Source organism: Castanea sativa, chromosome 2, assembly GCF_040712315.1.
Source record: "Castanea sativa cultivar Marrone di Chiusa Pesio chromosome 2, ASM4071231v1".
Lineage (NCBI taxonomy): Eukaryota > Viridiplantae > Streptophyta > Magnoliopsida > Fagales > Fagaceae > Castanea > Castanea sativa.
In genome coordinates this window covers 19,225,267-19,245,650 of record NC_134014.1, presented here as the reverse complement: position 1 = coordinate 19,245,650, position 20,384 = coordinate 19,225,267, and the positions used below count along the sequence as shown (strand labels likewise).

Sequence of the window (20,384 nt, the reverse complement as noted above, 5' to 3'; positions counted from 1 at the left end):
GGTGTCTCATAGGTGAGAATGGTAGGACTTGGGAATCTATACTCCCTGTAGCTCAATTTGCATACAATAACTCAGTCAATAGGTCCATAGGTATGAGTCCATTTGAAGTTGTTCATGGTTATACACCTAGGAGACCTTTAGACCTTCTCCCAATGTCCTCACATGATAGGGTTTTTGTGTCTGCAGTAGAGTTTGCTATTCATATGCATGAGCTGTATAAAGAGATCAACAAATGAATTCATGCTAGTAATCTTAAGTATAAGACTCAGGTTGATTTACATCAACGTCATTTAGACTTTGATGTGGGAGAATATTTTATGATTCATATCAAGCCTGAACGGTATCCTACGGGAACCATTAAGAAACTGCAGGCCCGCAGTGTTGGCCCAACAATTATTCCTTATGACTGCTTATGTGATTGATATACCTTCAAATTATGGTATTAGTCCTATTTTAATATTGCTGATTTAATTGCTTTTAAAGGTCCAGCAATTATTCCCTATGACCCTTTTGATGATCCACCCTTTTCTTCTTTGGCTGACCCTATCCCTAGCCCTACACCATCTTGTTTCCAAAGGTACATAAAGATATTATTGATGTTATTTTGGATGAGTAGTCTCTTTTCACTAGGAATGGAACAGTTCAGTGCTTCTTGGTTTGCTGGTGAGGACAGCCTGATTATGATTGTACATGGATCACTAGAGAGAAGTTGCAGTAGCTTGATCCTGCTCTTTTGGAGGCTTACTTGGATTCACTTGCTACCTCCTCATCTCTAGCTCTTATCAGCCGCATATATGAGTGTTGACGGAGGCGCCATGCTGACCTAGTGAGCTTGTGGCTTGATGGAGCTTATTTTGATGTCACTTGATCCTTATGAGCTTTACTTGATGGGGTCGAGTTTCTCCCATCCCAGGGGAGTTGGTGTGGACACCACATGATAGTACATCTGTGGAGATTATCTTTATCATTTTATGTTATCTTTATTTGTGTTTATCTGTAGTATTGGATTAGTATTTGAGATTGTTAGGATTATCGTATTTGAGATTGTTAGGATTATCAAATTAGCATTTGAGATTGTTTAGGATTTGTTTAGGAGAGTTTATCCTTATCATTGTGATTCCTGGAAGCTGTATATAAAGCTCTAAATGATTTCTTTTGTATTTTACAGACTATGATTATTATTATTATTGAGATTATTTGCAGAAATCGCATTGTGTTTGTTTGGTGGTGAATCCAAATGCCTTAGGTGGGAAGCCTAACGTCTACGGTAGGACTAATCTAGGTGGAAGCCTAGGTTGTCCTGCATCATCCCATTATCTGGATGTCGTGGCATAAGCCTCATATCCAAAACAATATTGCTATAATCAGACAAATTTTCACGAAATATTTCATAATTATCGCATTAGCAACTAGTTAATAGTAAAAAATATAGTGATATATTAGCAATAGGTTTAGTTAAAAATCCATAAAACATGTCAAACTCAACAATTATTAAAAGGATATTATCAAAATTGTCCCCTCAAAAAAATGCATGAGATTTGCCTCAACACCTTTAACCTTTTGCTTCTTCCAAAAGCCATGAACAACAGTGCCTATTTTATTTTTATTTCTATTTTATAGTACAGTTTTGATTGTTTGTTCAGTTGTTCTTGTCTCAGAAAAGGTTATCCACTTCCATTAATGTACTCAGCAGTTAGCTCCAACATAAGAAGTATTTATTTCAAATTTATGAAATTATCCTCAAACTATGTGGTAGGATAATATTTGTCCTCTCTATTAATAGTTAATACCCACCTTTTGTAGGAAAAATGCATGGAAAATACTTGTTTGTATCTCATACAAAACATGCGCAGCAGAAAAATTAATGGATCTACTTCACTCGCAATTGATAACATGTATTATGTAAGTTTCAGAATTAGAGAACAAGAAAGCGTACCTTGGAGCGGTGAAATTCAAAACCGAGGATCAGAAGCACTTGGGAAGACTTTTAATCTTCACTCCAATTCCACGTAATGCCCAAGATGTGTGGTCTCTCAATCAGTTTTCATCAAAGAGAGAATTGGAGAGTGTCCAACACTCACATACGAAATCAATTCATTCCTTGTATGAAAACACTTATGAAAAGGTCTCATGAAGACCCTTTTGAAAAACTTAATGAAATTCTGTATGTTTCTCTCTTTATATATATAACTGATTATCTAATTGGGCTAGCCTTTTGGGCCATTCCAATTGGGCTCTTGTGTGTGGCTTGGAGTGGGATAAAAAAGGACCAATAAGACACTAGTTCCAATGGGACTTGGGCTTTTCTGTCAGCTCTTGACAAGTCCAAAGTTACCATTAACTATATTTAATACCACTATATAAATATAGTTGCACTCTAGGCCTTATCTATAAATTATATCCTAGGACTTTATTATACATGCAACCCCTTCATAAATTATTCGTAGTAACACAAAGTCATGAATGTAGACTGCCACTTTGTAAATTACTACATCTTATCCTTGAGTACCCGATTTAATCCTTTAAGTTATTCATTATATATTTATGAAATCCAATTCCATAAATATATACTTTAGTAACTCCTTACTAAAGTGGTTGGGCCCAACTCTCTGAATAACCAAACCCATTAAACTTATCTCAAGGGAATATTTTGTATCTTCGTTAAGAGAATATGAATTCCATCTTGAGAATATATGTTCCTTCAACACTAAATGTGGCTGCCCAACATACTGAGGTTTTGACTGTAACAAATAGATCTCACTTCTGATATATCAAAGCAACCTACGTCTCATGATCAGGTCCATTATTCTCTCAGGATTAAGAGTTGATGTAAATAGAAGTTGTGAGATTTATTATTCATTTGACAGTCGTTAGGAGAATAATAAATCTCATAGCGGTCCAGTTCAATATGTCTTAACTCTTAAAGCATATCAACATACCAACTAGAAATTTCCATTTCCATGATCAAGACAAATCATCTTAGTTGATATGTTATAGTCTTCGCAGATGAAACGCCCAACTTCATCACTGACTATGAACTAAACTTCTGAGTTTACAAAGAACTTGTGATTTACATCTTCTGTGACTTTTCACATAAATCACATATTATGCACCTCATGGACTAAGATAATGTCCCAATAGTTCATTTATAGATAGTCTAATATAATCAAACAATTTAATTATTTATGACATGCCAATATAATAGATTTTAGGGCATAAACCCCAACACCTTTACCATTTTTCTCTCATTTTCTGGATTTTTTTTTGTTTTGTTTTTGTTTTTGTTTTTTTTTAATTTTTAAATTGACTGTTCTATTATTGTCTTTAACGAATGTCGAGGTGTCTCAGTGCGTTTGGCTTGGATTTTGTTTTTTGTTTTTTTTTTTTGGGATGTAAAAACGCTGCTTCGCTTGGATTGGAGGTTTATCCTATACTATATTTTTCTTAAAAAGAAAAAAAAAAAAAGACAAAGAAATGCTAGAATCATTACATGAGCATTTCATAACAAGGATAGTAACCTAAAAGGTTCATGACCTGAATCACACGGCAAATGATGTTTGTGTGTAGTGGGTTTTCGATGCAGCGGAGTGCTGGAATTGCCCCCAAATCAGCATCACTATCTGCATTTGGATGCGACATCGTTATAAAGATTATCAACCAATCTAATAACTCTTCAACGAAAAACAATCTAAAATAGTAAACCCTAGTCCTAGTAAGAGTTTTTTTTTTTTTTGTTGATAAAACATCAATAAGGATATAAAAGAAGTTATTTTCCTCAACAAAAAAAGAAAAAGAAAAACGTTATTATTTTCATTGTATCTTTCCTCTTGTACACCACTAATGTGATCGGGGCTAATATCCACCTGAAGCTGCTGTCATTTCACATTTGTTAAGAGTCTTTCCTCGGGGCTTAATTTATTGCAAGTTCCTCAATCCTCGTGATTGTTTCGACAAGAGAGAATTATAGGTTGCTCGTTATTAAGATAAGTTTCTATATATCTTACTCTCTTTATATATTACTTCATAACATTTTCGAATGGTGTTGCTTAAAATTGTTAAATATTAGTATTGATACACAATGTTAATATGTTAGTATGGATGCGGAAGCGAAAGCATAAAGTATATAACACAATAACACACGAGGGTTATGTGGTTCAGCCTAATGGCCTACATCCACAGAGGAAACCCTAAAGGGCTACATCAATAATATATTAGAGTGTAGTACAAATCCTATATTACAATGAACCCTAACATAAGTATATATAGACGACTAAACCCTAGACTACTAGTACAAGTAGGAGTGGGCTTGGGCCTATTACATTGGGCTAATATGACTAATATATCTCTAACACTCTCCCTCAAACTCAAGGCGGAAGCTCAATGAAGGCTTGAGGTTGGATAAGTATGAGAAGATCCCTTGGAGATGCCTTGAAGAATGCCCTTGAAGAAACTACAACGAATAATATACCAATTGACCAATTTCGGAGCTTCAAATGAAGAAACGGAGTCCAAAATTGGAATCTACCTGAAAAACTGAGCAAGATAGGCCCTCTTGAAAATTTTGACTTTTGGTCAATGGTCAAAGTAAAAGTCAAAAGGTCAAAGTCAATGGTTAGCAAAAATCAACGGCCATGGTTCGGGTCGAGTCACGTAACGGACAGCAGAGACGCTGACGTCATACAATGACATGGCGCTGATGTGGCTAGGACTGACGTGGACGTGCTTGAGTGGCTAATGATGTCATCAGATGACGTCAGATGATATCATCAATTGTTCTTCAGCGTGTGGCAGGAGCGTGATGGCGTCCACCGGCAGGTGGAGGATAACCAGAAACATGGAGGCGCGTGGAGGCTCGTGTGAGAGAGATTAACGCCGGACTTCTCGGGTTTTGCAGACCGGCAGGCCATGAGTCCGACAGAGCGGCGCGTGTGGCATAAATCCTATCCGAGATTTGAGATTTATGGCAGCGCGTGGGAGATTTGCCGGAGCCAACGCGGCACGTGGTGGTGCGTGGCTCTTCCTCGGGTAATCGAAAAATTGGGTTTTCATCACGGGAGGCCGAGGAGCACGTATGTGGGGTTGATTTCGTCAGGCGATGGCTTGATTTGCATAGATCTAAAAGGTGAGTGGCACGGCTTGCTTGAGAGATCAGAGACGGCGAGGTAGCAACGGAATTTCAGTGGGAGCTGCGTGATGCTGTAGACCCAAATCTGAAGGAAGGTGTGGGCACTGTTGTGGATCTATGTTACTCGTGTGGGAATCTTTTTTTGCTGTGTATAGATGTTTGTTTAATGCCAAGAACGAAGTTTGGCTCTGATACCATGTTAAATATTATTAGTAGCAACGCAATGTGTTACACCATGTTGTATATGCTAGTATGGATGCGAAAGCGAAAACATAAAATATAGAACACAATAACACACGAGGGTTACGTGGTTCAACCTAACGGCCTACATCTATTGAGGAAACCCTAAAGAGTTACATCAATAATATATTAGAGTGTAAGACAAATCTTGTATTACAATGAACCCTAACATAAGTATATATAGGCGTCTAAACCCTATACTACTAGTACAAGTAGGAATGGGCTTGGGCCTTTTACATTGGTCTAATATAACTAATATATCTCTAACAAAAATATTTACTGGCATAAATTCACTTTTTTTTTTTTTAAGAATTATACTGAATTGGGCATTGAAGAATATATATTCATTCCATCTTGCTAAATATTTAGCCTTGCTAAACGTATTTCTTCACCCTAATTTCTTATGCTTCATAACCTCAATTACACGAACGTGAAAAAAAATTCTTTTTCTTTGTAATTCGCTATCTCCATCACTCATTATTCTATCCTTTTTTAGAAAACACAACGGTCGTAGCTAATGAACATTGGTGTGAGTACTAGACTCAACTATTCCAAAAGAACTCAAGCCTAATTGTTAAATTATAAAAATGCACACATATCATGGCCACAAAAGACCCCAAACAAATGTCTAATGGTTTCTTATCGAGGCAAAGATTGGCATTAATTCTTTGTCCTTTTAACTTTACTATAATCATTCACATCAATTCGTGCAAAATTTTTTATTTATTTTACCATAAGAACCTTTTATTTATTTATTTATTTTTACCAAACCAATTTTCTAAAACATCATCATCAAATTATATATTCTAAACTCTTCTTTAAAATATCAAATTTACATTTTTTAAATTGTTTCTCTTTCTTCGTACACCATAGCCATCATTTACTCTTTTTTTTTCATTTTCGAGATATGTAAAGAAATAATAAAAAACTAATATGCACGTGAATAGTGCCATTACAAATTTTTATAATTATTGTTACTTTGGATGAGTTTTGCACAATTTTACATAAGCTAATATGGGTGATTTTAGGGTTGGTTGGGAAATTTTTTTTCCTTAAGCTATTTTGCACAAACTAATGCAAGTGCCCTAAGAAATTAGTGAAAAAAATGTGACAAATGAAAATGGTAATTCTAGGTACAAGGGACAAAGTTTGACTTCAAATATGTTTGAAGCTATTTTTTCCATGGATTATAAGATAATTAATGTGATATATTTAAACAATTCACCTGACTCATTAAAAAAGTCATGGGCATAAAACTATAAATAGACGGTCTCTTTAATTGTCACATAATATATAGGTTGGAATAAGATAGCTTCATACATATTTGGAGACAAACTTTTTCCTTTGACAAGTGCGTAATTTTTTTTCCTTATTTTATTTTAGTGAATAATGGCATCTCTATCACCTTTTGTTAATTCATATCTACTCCAAAATATTATGTGGTAACTTAGTAGTTAGTATATTTCTACCATCTTTTCTATTGTTCTACATTTTCTTTATTATATCTATTACTTAAATAATGTCTTATTTATTTTATTTTTTATATTAATAATGCTTAAATAATGTCTTGCACATATTAGTTGGGAAATATACCATTTATGAAGTATACACAATATTTGTATCCATATTTACTTAAAAATATTATTTGGTAACTAAGTGTGCATTTGGATGTGGATTAAAATTATAAATTATTTCATTATTCAATTTATTTTTGCTACTATTCATAGGCCCCACTGCAATTTTTGACACTATTTCAACTAACTTTTACCTTTATTTACAGTATTTTCAGCAATAAATTTTCAATTTCAGCAAAATAAGCGGTATCCAAACAAACCCTTAGTATATTTCTATGATCTTTCCTACCGTTATACATTTCCTTCTTAATTTATACTTCCTCCTTCCCAATTTGTTTGTCTTTTATTCTATTTTGAGATATCCCAAAATATTGTCCTGCTTCTAAAATTAAAAACCATTAATTTACTAATACTCTTATTATGCCTCTACTTTATTTCCAAAACCATTTTTTATAAATTTATTTAATGGTAGTTTTGGAAGCTTATACATTTTTATACAATAGACAATACAATAAATGACGTTCTCTTAAAAAATTGGATTTTTGAAATATGACAAAGAAATTGGGACCCTTGGATTTTTTATTTTTTTATATAAATATGAAATTTGACAATTATGATATTTATTTTAATTGTGTTTTTATAGGAAATAAGACAATTATGGTATTTATTATGATTTTATTTTTATATAAAACTATTAAATATTTAACTATGGTAATTATTAATAGATATTTATTATGATTTTTTGTATAATGAATTATCTATTCTATCTTTTAATTGATGATTTAAATATAGAATAGAATTTAAATAAATTACAAAATATATATTAGGCTATTGATGTGTAAAGTGTTTTCAGTCTTGCACGTATCAATTGGGAAATATAAATTTATGAAGTATGCAAAATTAAAGTTATTTTTTTTAAAAAATTTATGTATTACAATTTTTTTAGAGGAAAAGTAATACTTATTAGAACACACAAACATGAAAGTAATATATAGAGTTTTTTAAACATGCTTATAATACATTACATAAATAGGCTTAGAACACACAATATTTTTTTTGGACTAAATCAGTAGAGCATTACAATAATTTTGAGTGTAAGACACTTGAGAATAAATTATTCAATACATTCAATGTGCTACACCTTTCACTCATATAAATGAGTCTTATGTGCAAGATCTACACATAAGGTCCACTTTTGTACAAGAAGAAAGTGTGATGCCTTGGGTATGTTAAATAATTTCACTCATTTAAGTGATGAGATAACACACAAAACAAATTTATTATTATACGAAATATATTTGAGAAAATTATATTTTATTTCATTGATTTGGAGGTGTAAAAAATCATGTAGTTTCAAAAGTGCAAGTTAAATCTCGAGATTTCAAAAAATAAAATAATAAAACCCCAAAGTTAGTTTGGCATATTGTAGTTTTTGGTTTTTTTTTTGTTGAAAGATAAGAAAAAAAAAATATTAACAAGTTAGCTTTATTTTCGAAAAAAGAAAAAATATTGTTTATTTGGTTTAAGGTGATAAAAAGTGGATTTAGGCAAAAAAAAGTTGGTAGTTGTCAAATAGACACTTTGACATTCCAGTTATATGACCTGAAATGTAATTTGTTATTTTTTAAAATATCAACTTTAATTTGTTAAACTTAAAATAATATAATATAATTTGTTATTTTTTTATGGCAATTTGTTACTTTTTAAGACCTCATGGTTTAATTATCAAGAGCTTTCTAGCCATAGTCTTATTTATTTATTTTATGGCTCTTTTGATGTTAGCTTTAGCCCGGATTGTTTCTCCTCTGTTGTGTTGAGAGAGTCCAGTGGCTTGGTGTAGTTTGTTTCTCTCTTAATAAAAATTTCTGATTATGAAAAAAAAAAGAAAAAAAAAAAGAAAATAAACCGCAATCTTTCTTTCATCTTTTACTAGAAGGGAAATCCGGCAAAATCCGGCCTTATATCTATCCAATTCTGATAGGAGTAAAAAAAGGGAATGGAATAAGTGGGGCCAGATTTTGCAACAAAAATAATATAAGGGATAAAGGCTAGTTACACATAAAATAATATAATTTTGTGTTATAATTCACCACGCTGAGTTATGACAAGTGAAGGTGTATCTTCATATGATCTAATACTACTATTTTACCAATTTTAATTTATCATGCAGTGAATTGTGGTACAAAATTGTACGGGTGAATAGCACTACTAATGAAAAAGGCTCGACTAAACCAACCTGTAACAGCACTTCATCAGGTAGCATCGGTCTCTAATGGCATGTTTGGATGTTTAAAAAAGGAGGGGGAGTAGAGTAGAGGGAAGGAGAGTAATTCAATTACCTTGTTTGGGAGTTTTTTAAGGAAGGAGGGGGAGGGATTTGGAGGGGTTTGGAGGGGTTTCAACTACCTTCAACCCCCTCATTTTTAATTCCCCCAAATTGGAGAGATTTGGAGGGAGAGTAGAGCACATAAAATTATTTATAAAGTAAATTACCTAATTTACCCTTATTATATTTATAAAATTACAATGTTAAAAACAAGGGGAAGGGCTAATTACTCATTTCCCCCTTACTAATTATAAAAACATCCAAACAAGGTGGAGGGTAATCATTCTCCTCTACTCTCCTCCCCACTACTCCCCTCCCCTTTACTCCCCTCTACTCTCCTCCTTCTCTAAACTCCCAAACAGGCCATAAAGCTTGGTGGCAAGATTTCAGGGCACAGCAGATGGGTACTGATGAAATCGTAAGACAGAGTGACAGAGCTGAAGGAAAACATTGGAGGCCGCCCTCTGTGGAGTTAGAGAAAAAATTAGCTTCGATGGTGCGGTGTTTGCAAATGAAAATAAGTCTGGGATTGGTGTGGTTATAAGGAACAATTCTACCGTAGGTACGGAATCCAACCAACTTCAACCAAAAGGTTACTACCGTAATTCAATAAAACTCGTCACCCCTACCTGTCTCCCATCACAGTATCTTCAGCCCTTTGGATTCGACACGTGGCAACCGACTAGTAGGTCATCGTACTATATACGAATATTCCTTCTCAACATTCCGAAACCCTTTATTAAATTAAAACCCCTCACAAGATTTCTTTGCTCTTGGTAAATCTCAAAAAGCACACCCACCCACCCAACAAACACACACACAAACAACTAGTACTAATGAGCGAAGCACTACACAGAAATTACCAGGTAAGCGAAGAGATCGGACGGGGACGATTCGGCGTCGTTTTCCGCTGCCTCTCGCCTGTTAACGGCGTCTACCACGCCGTCAAGTCGATCGAGAAGAGTCTAGTCTCGGCCGACTCACTCGACGCCCAATGCTTGTTAACGGAGCCCAAGATCCTTCACCTGCTGTCTCCGCATCCAAACATCATTAACCTCCACGACCTGTACGAGGACGAAACGCACCTTCACATGGTTATTGATCTCTGTTCTTCGTCCGATCTTCACCACCGAGTCGTGACTCGCCGAGTTATTCCTGAGGCCGAGTCGGCTTCCATTATGGGTCAGCTTGTGCAAGCTCTGGCCCACTGTCACAGTCTCGGCGTGGCCCATCGTGACATAAAACCTGATAATATACTATTCGACGATCGGAACCGACTTAAACTCGCGGATTTCGGATCCGCCGAGTTTTTCAAGGAGGGGCAGCTTATGAGCGGTGTGGTCGGTACGCCGTATTACGTAGCGCCTGAGGTTTTGGCCGGGAGGGATTACTGTGAGAAAGTCGATGTTTGGAGTGCTGGTGTCGTTTTGTACATTATGCTCGCTGGGTTTCCGCCGTTTTATGGGGAGTCGGCGGTGGAGATATTCGACGCTGTGCTCAGGGCTAATCTGAGATTTCCGGCTAGGGTTTTCGGCTCGGTTTCCTCTGCGGCTAAGGATTTGCTCCGACGGATGCTCTGTAAGGATGTTTCTAGAAGATTCTCGGCCGAACAAGTTCTGAGTAAGTGTCTGTCAAATTTCTTTGCAGCCAAACAGGCCTTTTTTATTTATTTATTCTTTTAAAAATTAATTTATCGTTATAAAAATTGTAATTAGTTAATATATATGAACTGAAACGCGAGATATTAGTGCTCCAAATTAGGAACCGTTAAGATTATGGTTTAGGTATTAACGATTGATTTTTTGTGTGCGCAGGACACCCATGGATAACAAGTGGAGGAGGTGCGAGAACGGTGGCTGATCTAACTTGATGGAAGCAGTGAAGAAGAAGAAAGTAATAATTAGATATATATATATATATATAATACAAAGTTTTGTAAAAAGTGTGCGCTCGCTACTACAACAAGTACTGGTACAAAGCGTTGAAAACTAGTGTACAATATGTGATCGAAGCTCTTGTAGATATATTTTTTTTTGTTTTGTTTATTTTAATGTATGCTTTAAAAAGCGCGATGAAGATATATAGGCAAAAACAGAGTGAGAGAGAGAGAGAGTTTGAGTTTGAGAATGAGAGAGCTGGAATGCATGATAAGTCTCTCTGGAGTGTTTTTTTTTTTAATTTGCTCCATCCCCTTTTCTTGTGAAGATAGAAGGGGGATTCATATGTCGATTATGTTAATATAATATGAATATGTAATGAAATTTTTCGGAGTTTCCTATGACTCTGTTTTTTAATTTGTCTGTTGATTTGTTACAGTTAATCTTGTTTTATCCTTTATTAATTGATTTTTTTTTTTAATCAAGATCCTACCTCACCTGCTAATCCTAATTTGATTTTCAATCATCTTTATTTGTTTTTAGCTGCTGCTTAAAAATAAAATATAAAAAACTTTTGAGCAAACCGTACTTATATAATATAATATATATCCGGATGAAACAAATAAAGGGTAACCAGCGGCTTAGGGTTTGTTATCAAAATTGAGATAAGGGCATCGCAGTTCGCACCCCACATGGGCTCCAGAATAGTACTAGTACTATAGTCAGTTAGACTATACTGTGATAACCAACGTGTGAAGCAAATTCTGAATACAGATAAGCCAAGCCATTCGTACCGGAACTAAATATTAATTTTTTCAAGAAATTGTAGAATGTAGATAAGCTAAATATTGGCATATCAAGTTTTTTTTTTTGAATCCATATGAAGGGATATATAAAAGAGAAGTAATGTACAAATTACAAAACATGTTCTACAACTTGTAACAAGCTTATTATATCATTGGGTTCGGGGTTGACTGAATAATGATTGGTAGCTAAAAAAAATTTGCTAGAAACCAGATTCAAACCACAATGTATGGTGTTGATTTGTTTTCTTTTTCCCAAGTAAATATAGGAATTAATTAGTTCAAGATTTTTCACAATAAAAAAGAATCGACAAATGTTGTTGTTTGTTTACTCAACTTTTTAGTCCTTTACTTATAAGACGTTTCTCAAAAAAAAAAAAAAAAAAAAAACTTATAAGACAAAAAAGATAAATAAAAAAGGAAAAGGGATTCATTCGAGTACTATTTGATTTTTTGTTAACAGTCCCACTTGATGTTTAATATATACTAGTTCTTTAGGTGGGCCCTCACAGCCCCACTTCTTCAATGCATGTTGTTGTCAGTGTTTTCGTATTCGAAACATTTTACTGTTTAAAGCGATTCGAAACATGATGTGGCCCGACAAGGACGCTAATCGAACTTCGCAAATACAACAAAAATTTCCATGCTAAAGCGATTCTTCCAAGTTTAAATAAGTAAACAGAAAAGAAAAAGGAAATCTTGATGTGGCGTTTGGTACGGAGAATTCACATTATTCTCGTCATCTAGATTCTTAGGAATGTGATTTTTAGGAATCACATTCCTAAGAATGTAGCTATTCCTGTGTTTGGTTTCATTGGAAATATTTTAAGATTCCTAGGAATGTGAGATGATAATGTTTGGTTTATTCCCAAGAATTTTAAATGAATTATTTATTTTTCCTATTCTATCCTTAGATTTGAATGTGAATTATCAAGTCCTTAAAAAAAAAATCTTCATCTAAATAAATAATGAAAAACCAAATATAAATTATTAATTATGAAAAATTCATTAAAATTATAGTCTAAACATTTCAAAATGACAGGTACAATACAAAAATAACTATATAAATTCTCAAATGCTTTTATTCTTAATAATAATTTTAAAAGAATTTAATCCATAATAATTTGTTTTATATTTGATCTTAATTGCTTAAATGATAATGAAAGAAGGGTTAAAATTGTCAATTTATAAAAAATACAATTTCCTTTAAGCTTGGGAATATGGATTCCCACCTGTTTTAAAGGGAATCCACATTCCTACTGAGAGGGGAATCCACATTCCCCTGGCATCTGATTCCTTAGCGTGATTTGTAACCAAACATGGGAATCTTTAAACATTCCTGGGAATCCTAAAACATTACCCCATACCAAACGCCACATCAGGGTGTTTGATATATGTATTTAAAAACTAAAAATATGTATTTGAGAGTATATGTAAAAATACACATGAATGAAAAAATATAATATTATTTAAAAATTAAAAATATGTGTTGGAGGGTATACTATACGGAGCCCTTATCTCTAAAATTTGTGAAGAACAAAGATCAAATAAACTAAGGAGTTGGTTGATAGTGATACGAGATACAATAATAAAATGAGCAAGTTAGGTCAATTTAAATAAGGGTTGTGTTAACAGGCACCATAAGGTGCCCGTTAACAATACATTTTTGGTAATATTTTGTGTAATTTTTTTAATTTTTGACACTTTTTCAGTTTTTGGCAAATTTTTTAAATCTTTTTTGACAGTTTTTTTTCTCTTTTTAAATAAAACACAAAAAAGAAAATATTAATGTTAACATTTCCCTTTAAATAAATATTAAAAAAAAGGTACACACCCTTATAGTGACGTGATCAAGTCCCATTTCGTGACTTGCCAACAGAAATCTCCGTGGCAAGGTGCCATTGGGTGGAGAGGCGTTGTTGGTTCGAGGCTCTGACTGAGTCTCTGATTCAAAATTCAATGTTATGCCTAAAACTGCGTTACAATTAGAGATGACTCAATACTTTGAAAAGGGGTCTTCAACCTTCCCCGATTGACACACACTATGTGGAAATGTTCCGTGGCATAAATGTCTTCTCCAACGTGTTGGATGCATTTTTTGCATTGAAATTTGGAAGAGAGTCAAGCTGTCTCGCTCTCGCGAAGAAGAATATTCCATTGGAAGTTTTTTTTTTAGACTTGCTAGAGGGGTCATCTTGGGCCGTGTTTTATGCGGCCGAATGTCCAATTTTATATATTTATTTATTTATTATATATTTTTAAAGAAATTCTATTGACGAGTATCAAAATAAGATCATCTAGGCAAAAGACGATCTTATCCACACCCAAGTCGGAGATGAGAGTAAGTGTAAAGTCTCGGCATCATACGTCGTCCTTTGAGGCGTGCTAGACCAGCACTCATTAAAGGCGCAAATAAATGCAATCAGGACAGGTAATAAGCAATGACTGCGCCTGACTAGTTACAAGAGCAATGATGGTTCAACGGTCACTCGTTACACCTTAAATGGAATCATTTGTTACATCTTAAATGAAATCATCATTGTCAATTAATGCCGCGTTTCTCTCAGTATAAAAACGCTTAAAACAACATTAACAGACATAAACTGCACCGACCCAAAGAAAACTATAAAAAGGAAATGGGACTTAGGTAAAAGGACATGAAAAACTTGAGAGAGAATTGTGTAAAACGTATTTTGAGAGCTTATAATTTGACTTTGGCATCGGAGCACTCTCAGTTGGCCTCACGCTGGTGAAATCCTCCCTTGCCTTTTTTCTCTTAACAGCAGGTACTAGAGATCGTCCATCGACACTAACGAGGAGCATATTGACGAGGTCTAGTTTCAGCTTCATCAATTTGGCGCCGTCTGTGGGAACACGACGAGTGGATCCTTTCTTAAACCATCGTGCTCCTATCGATAAAGCTCCTATCACTTGATGGATTCTACACCGGCACCACCTCTAGATCCTGTGGTGATGGCTCAACAGATCCAAGCTTTAACAACAAATGTATAAGAGCTAATGAAGCAGAATGAAGAGTTGAAGCGCCAAGCCCGTCCAGAGGGTAGCAACGCCTCGCATCATCGATGAAGCCGCAACAGACATGACGAGGAGGCTAGTAGCCCTGAGAACAGTAAGGGAAGAGATGCAACCGAGTACACAAGGCAATCCATGCATGACAATGATCACATGATGAAGAGCTTGAGAAGGGAACTTGGTGAAGTGAAGAATGCAATGAAAGGGAAGATGGCGATGAACCTTGATGGCATGCTCAAACGAACAGATTCACCTTTCACAGCCAGTGTTTTGGAGTGCCCTTTGCCACCAAAGTTTCATTTGCCTCAACTGGAGTTTTATGATAACACGAAGGACCCTCTTGACCACATAGGGGCCTTCAAGACTATCCTAAACCTCCAACAGACCCCGGACGAGGTTATTTGCAGATCTTTCCCCGATACCCTTAGAGGGGCTGCAAGGGTGTGGTTTAGTAAGCTGCTAGCATCTTCTATAGCAAATTTTGAACAGCTTAGTGACTTGTTTGTTCGCCACTTCATTGGAGGACAATGTCACAAGAGGCCAACCTTTTACTTGTTAACGGTAAGGCAGCAAAAAGGGGAGAGCCTAAGGGATTATGTAAAACGTTTCAATAAGGCCGTATTGGAAATCAATGAAGCTGATGACCAGTTGATAATGACGACCTTCCAGGCAGGACTTAATAACCTAGATCACGTCTTTTCATTGGGAAAGAAACTACCAACCTCAATGACAGATCTCCTATTCAAAGCCCAAAAGTATATGAATGGAGAGGACACCTTTACTGTGAAGGGGTTAATGGGAAAATGGAAGAAGGAAGAACTTGGGGACTCTCAGGGAAAGAAGAAGGATCGTAAGGATTCATATACGGAAACTAAGACCAGCAAGAGCATTTTTGACACTCCGAAAAAGAAGATGAACTTCACCCCATTAGTAATGCCTGCAGACAAAATCCTGATGAAGATTAAGGATGAACTAGAGCTAAAGTTGCCTAAGCCGCTAAGCATGTCCAATAGGAAACGTGACCCGAAGAAGTATTGCCGTTTTCATTAGGATCACGGCCATTATACTGATGAATTCTGCGATCTGAAGGAACAAATAGAAGAGCTGATTCAATGGGGAAAACTCCAAAAGTTCATCAAGAGGGACCACCACTCTCGAGCAAGGATTGATGACACACCCTATGACGATGTCAAGGATGATAGATAAGATCATCTAAAACAAGCTATAGGAGAAATCCGAATGATAATAGGGGGAACTGTGTCAGGAGGGTCATACGAGTCTTTGAAGAAGACTTATTATAGGCAAATCAACAGTGTTCATATCAAACACCCGTCTCCGAAGTGTCAACGATTAGAAACTGATGATATCACATTTTCTGAACGAGATGTAGATGGGATTAAGCAACCTCACAATGATCCACTCATCATCATGCTAGAGATTGAAGGTTTCAAGACAAGGAGAGTATTAGTTGATAACGAGAGCTTCGCCGACATAATGTACATGACGGCTTACCAACAGCTAAGGTTTGATCCGAAGAAGCTTAAACCTTTCAATTCACCCCTAGTTAGTTTCAGTGGAGATAAAATCTATCCAAAACGAATTGTCTCATTGTCCGTCACAGCTGGAACATATCCAGCCCAAGTAACAAACCTAGTTGATTTCTTGATCGTCGATTGCCCATCATCCTATAATGTCATCCTATGACGGCCTACACTAAATCGACTTAAGGCTATAACCTTGACTTATTGCTTGAAAGTGAAGTTCCCAACCCCATACGGGATAGGGAAAATATGCGGGGATCAGCTTTTGGCTAAAGAATGTTACCAAGCAGTATTAGCTTCAAAAGAGAACCATGCCTGGGTAGTGGAAGAGGAACCAGGGAAACCTACTCAAGAGCTGGAAGAAGTGTGTCTGGTAGAAGGAGACGCTACTAAAGTAACAAAGGTGGGAGCAAGACTTGACTCAAACCTGAAGGACAAGATCATGGAGTTCCGGAAGCAGAATTTGGATATTTTCGCTTGGACTCACGAAGACATGCCAGGTATAGACAACAAAGTGATAGAACATAAACTGGATGTTGATCCTACCAGAAAACCCGTCCAGCAGAAGCGACGAGTTTTTGCTCCCTAGAGGAACAGAGAAATCATGGAAGAGGTGGAGAAGTTTTTGACAGCCGGGTTTATCAAGGAAGTATACTACCCTGAATGGCTAGCCAATGTCGTCATGATGAAGAAGTCCAACTGGAAATGGTGCATGTGTGTAGACTTTACAGATCTCAACTGCGCCTGTCCAAAAGACAACTTTCCACTTCCCAGGATTGATCAGCTGGTAGATTCAATAGCCAGCCATGAGCTGTTGACCTTCATGGACGTTTCTTAGGTTACAACCAGATCCGCATGAACGAAGAAGACGAGGAGAAAACAGCCTTTGTTACTAGCCAATGGTTATACTGCTACAGGGTTATGCCATTTGGCCTAAAGAACGCAGTGGTTACTTACTAGAGATTAGTAAATCAGATGTTTAGCAGACAGATCTGACGGAATATGGAGGTCTATGTGGACTACATGCTTGTGAAGAGCAGGAAAGCAGAATTACACTTGGATGACCTCAAAGAAACTTTTGATACGTTGAGGAAGTATCAAATGAGGTTGAACTCGGCGATGTGTGTATTTGAGGTCTCGTCAGGCAAATTTTTAGGCTTCGTGGTCTCACAAAGAGGCATAGAGGCTAACCTTGAGAAAGTCAAGGCTATATTAGATATGACATCCCCAAGGAGTGTGAAGGAAGTTCAGAGACTGACGGGGCGTATAGCAGCTTAACAGGTTTGTCTCCAGAGCTACGGATAAATGCCTCCCGTTCTTCAAAACATTAAAATAGGCTTTCTAATGGACAATCGAGTGCGAAGAAGCCTTCCAAGCACTCAAGGATTACCTATCCAAACCCCCACTACTAAGTCCGTTTGTCGAAGGAGAAGATTTTTTCCTGTACTTAGCTGTCTCCCAAACGGCTATAAGCTCGACATTGATCCGTGAAGAGCTCCAAATTTAGAAACTAGTTTACTACACAAGCCAGGCCTTCTATGACGCAGAAGCAAAATACCCAACGATAGAAAAATTGGCCTTCGCTTTGATCGTCACATCAAGAAAGCTCTGTCCCTACTTCCAAGCACACACAATATTAGTCATGACGAACCAGCCTCTACGAAAGGCGATGGGTAGGCTAGATGCAGCAGGGAGAATGGTCCAATAGGCGGTGGAATTAAGCCAATTCTATGTCAATTACAGGCCTAGAACGGCGATCAAAGCCCACACACTGGTAGACTTTGTCGCTGAATTTATTGTAACTGATCAAGATCCAGAACCAGATTACTGGACGATGTACACACACAACTCATCGGCATTAGGCATGGGCAAAGTAGGAGTGATTCTCTTATCCCCAGAGAAGGATGTCATCAAATACGGATTCTAGCTTCAGTTCCTTGCAATGAATAATGAAGCAGAATATGAAGCAGTCCTGCGCTTGAGGGTTGCAAAAGCCCTGGGTGTGAGAAACTTGAAATTGAACTTTGATTCAAAACTCGTGACAGGGCAGATGAATAATGAATACGAGGCTAAGGAGGACAGGATGAAGAGGTACTTAGCATTGACCAATCAGTTAATTTCTTGTTAGAAAGTGTGCCCTTAAATCCTATTGTATAATGCTATGTATGACTTAATGTTGTGATTAATAAAGTTGTTTTATTATTATCTAAAAATAATGGTAACATGAATATTGAGACATTATCATATAGTCCATGAGATACATAGTATGTGATCTATGTGATTTAGTCACAGAAGATATAGATCACAAGTTCTTTGTAAACTCAGAATTTTAGTTCATAGTCGGTGATGAAATTGGGCATTTCACCTGCGAAGACTATAACATATCAACTAAGATGATTTGTCTTGATCATGTAAATGAAAATTTCTAGTTGGTATGTTGATATGTTTTAAGAGTTAAGACATATTAAACTGGATCGCTATAAGATTTATTATTCTCCTAACGACTATCAAATAAATAATAAATCTCATGACTTATATTTACATGAACTCTTAATCTAGAGAGAATAATGGAACTAATCATGAGGTGTAGGTTGCTATGATATATCAGGAGTGAGATCTAAAGTCAATGATCAAAACCTCAGTATGTTGGGCAACCACATTTAGTGTTGATGGAACATATATTCTCAAGATGGAATTCATAGTCTCTTTACAGAGATATAAAATATTCCTTTGAGATAAGTTTAATGAGTTTGGTTATTCAGAGTGTTAGGCCTAATCACTTTAGTAAGGAGTTACTAAAGTATATATTTATGAAATTGGATTTCATAAATATATGATGAATAACATTAAAGGATTAAACCGAGTACTCAATGAATTAAGATGTAGTAATTTACAAAGTGGTAGTCTACATTCATGACTTTGTATTACTAAGAATATTTTATGAAGGGATTGCATGTATAATAAAGTCTTAGGATATAGTTTATAAATAAGGCCTAGAGTGCGACTATATTTATATAATGGTATTAAATATAGTTAATGGTAACTTTGGACTTGTCAAGAGTTGACAGAAATGCCCAAGGCCTATTGGAGCTAGTGTCTTATTGGTCCCACTCCAAGCCACATACTAAAGCCTAATTGGAAAGGCTCAAATGCCAGCCCAATTAGATAATCAGTTAGATACAAAGGGAGAAACATACAAAATATTATTGTGTGTGTGACACTATTGTGAAATGGTGTGTATGTGAGTGAGAGATACACTCTTATTCTTTTTGAACTGATTGAGAGATCACACTTCTTGGGCGTTAGTGGAATTGGAGTGAAGATTAAAAGTGTTTCCAATTGCTTCTGATCTTTGTTTTGAAATTCACCGCTTCAAGGTACGCTCTCTTGTTTTTGAGTTCTAAAATTTACATAGTGCATGTTATCAATTGCGAATGAAGTAGATCCGTTTATTTTCCGCTGCGTATGTTTTGTATGCGATACAAACATGTATTTTTCCAACATTTCTAACTTTGATGATGTCAAGATTACTCAAGTACCTCGGGAAGAAAATTCTGAAGTGGACGAAGTTGCTAAGCTGGCATCGTCAGACATAAATGAACAACGACCCGAATTGTACATGGAGGTGCAGCACCTACCGAGTAATGAGGGGTTTGATGTGAACTATGTTTAGTCACGAGCAATCTAGATGGATCCAATAATCACATACATCAAGAATGGTAACCTCTCTATAGATCCCACAGAAGCCAGAAAAGTCAAAGTTAGGTCGTCCAGATTTACAGTCTTGAACAACGAGCTTTACAAGAGGGGATTCTCATAACCCTACTTGAAGTGCCTAGATCTAGAGGATGCTGAGTACGTATTA

General features: G+C 36.0%; 3 protein-coding genes across 3 annotated transcripts; all 3 read left to right on the top strand.

Moving 5' to 3' along the window:
- The first annotated feature begins 10,027 nt into the window (after nt 1-10,027).
- Nucleotides 10,028-11,546, top strand: LOC142623828 (phosphoenolpyruvate carboxylase kinase 1-like). The gene is made up of 2 exons (XM_075797291.1): nt 10,028-10,885; nt 11,080-11,546. The coding sequence occupies exons 1-2, from the start codon at nt 10,102-10,104 to the stop codon at nt 11,133-11,135; spliced, it is 840 nt and encodes a 279-aa protein (XP_075653406.1). The 5' UTR covers nt 10,028-10,101; the 3' UTR covers nt 11,136-11,546.
- Nucleotides 11,547-15,113: 3,567 nt separating this feature from the next.
- LOC142625010 (uncharacterized) lies at nt 15,114-16,028 on the top strand. Its single transcript, XM_075798726.1, has one exon. The coding sequence runs from the start codon at nt 15,114-15,116 to the stop codon at nt 16,026-16,028; it is 915 nt and encodes a 304-aa protein (XP_075654841.1).
- Nucleotides 16,029-16,217: 189 nt separating this feature from the next.
- On the top strand, nt 16,218-17,108 carry LOC142625009 (uncharacterized). Its single transcript, XM_075798724.1, has 2 exons — nt 16,218-16,619; nt 16,740-17,108. The coding sequence occupies exons 1-2, from the start codon at nt 16,218-16,220 to the stop codon at nt 17,106-17,108; spliced, it is 771 nt and encodes a 256-aa protein (XP_075654839.1).
- Nucleotides 17,109-20,384: the final 3,276 nt, after the last annotated feature.

Coding starts and splice junctions, on each gene's coding strand:
- LOC142625009 (XM_075798724.1), top strand. CDS start 16,218: ATGATAATAGGGGGAACTGTGTCAGGAGGGTCATACGAGTCTTTGAAG. Junction 16,620..16,739: donor CTGGAACATATCCAGCCCAA/GTAACAAACCTA, acceptor TTGAAAGTGAAG/TTCCCAACCCCATACGGGAT.
- LOC142623828 (XM_075797291.1), top strand. CDS start 10,102: ATGAGCGAAGCACTACACAGAAATTACCAGGTAAGCGAAGAGATCGGA. Junction 10,886..11,079: donor CTCGGCCGAACAAGTTCTGA/GTAAGTGTCTGT, acceptor TTGTGTGCGCAG/GACACCCATGGATAACAAGT.
- LOC142625010 (XM_075798726.1), top strand. CDS start 15,114: ATGCATGACAATGATCACATGATGAAGAGCTTGAGAAGGGAACTTGGT.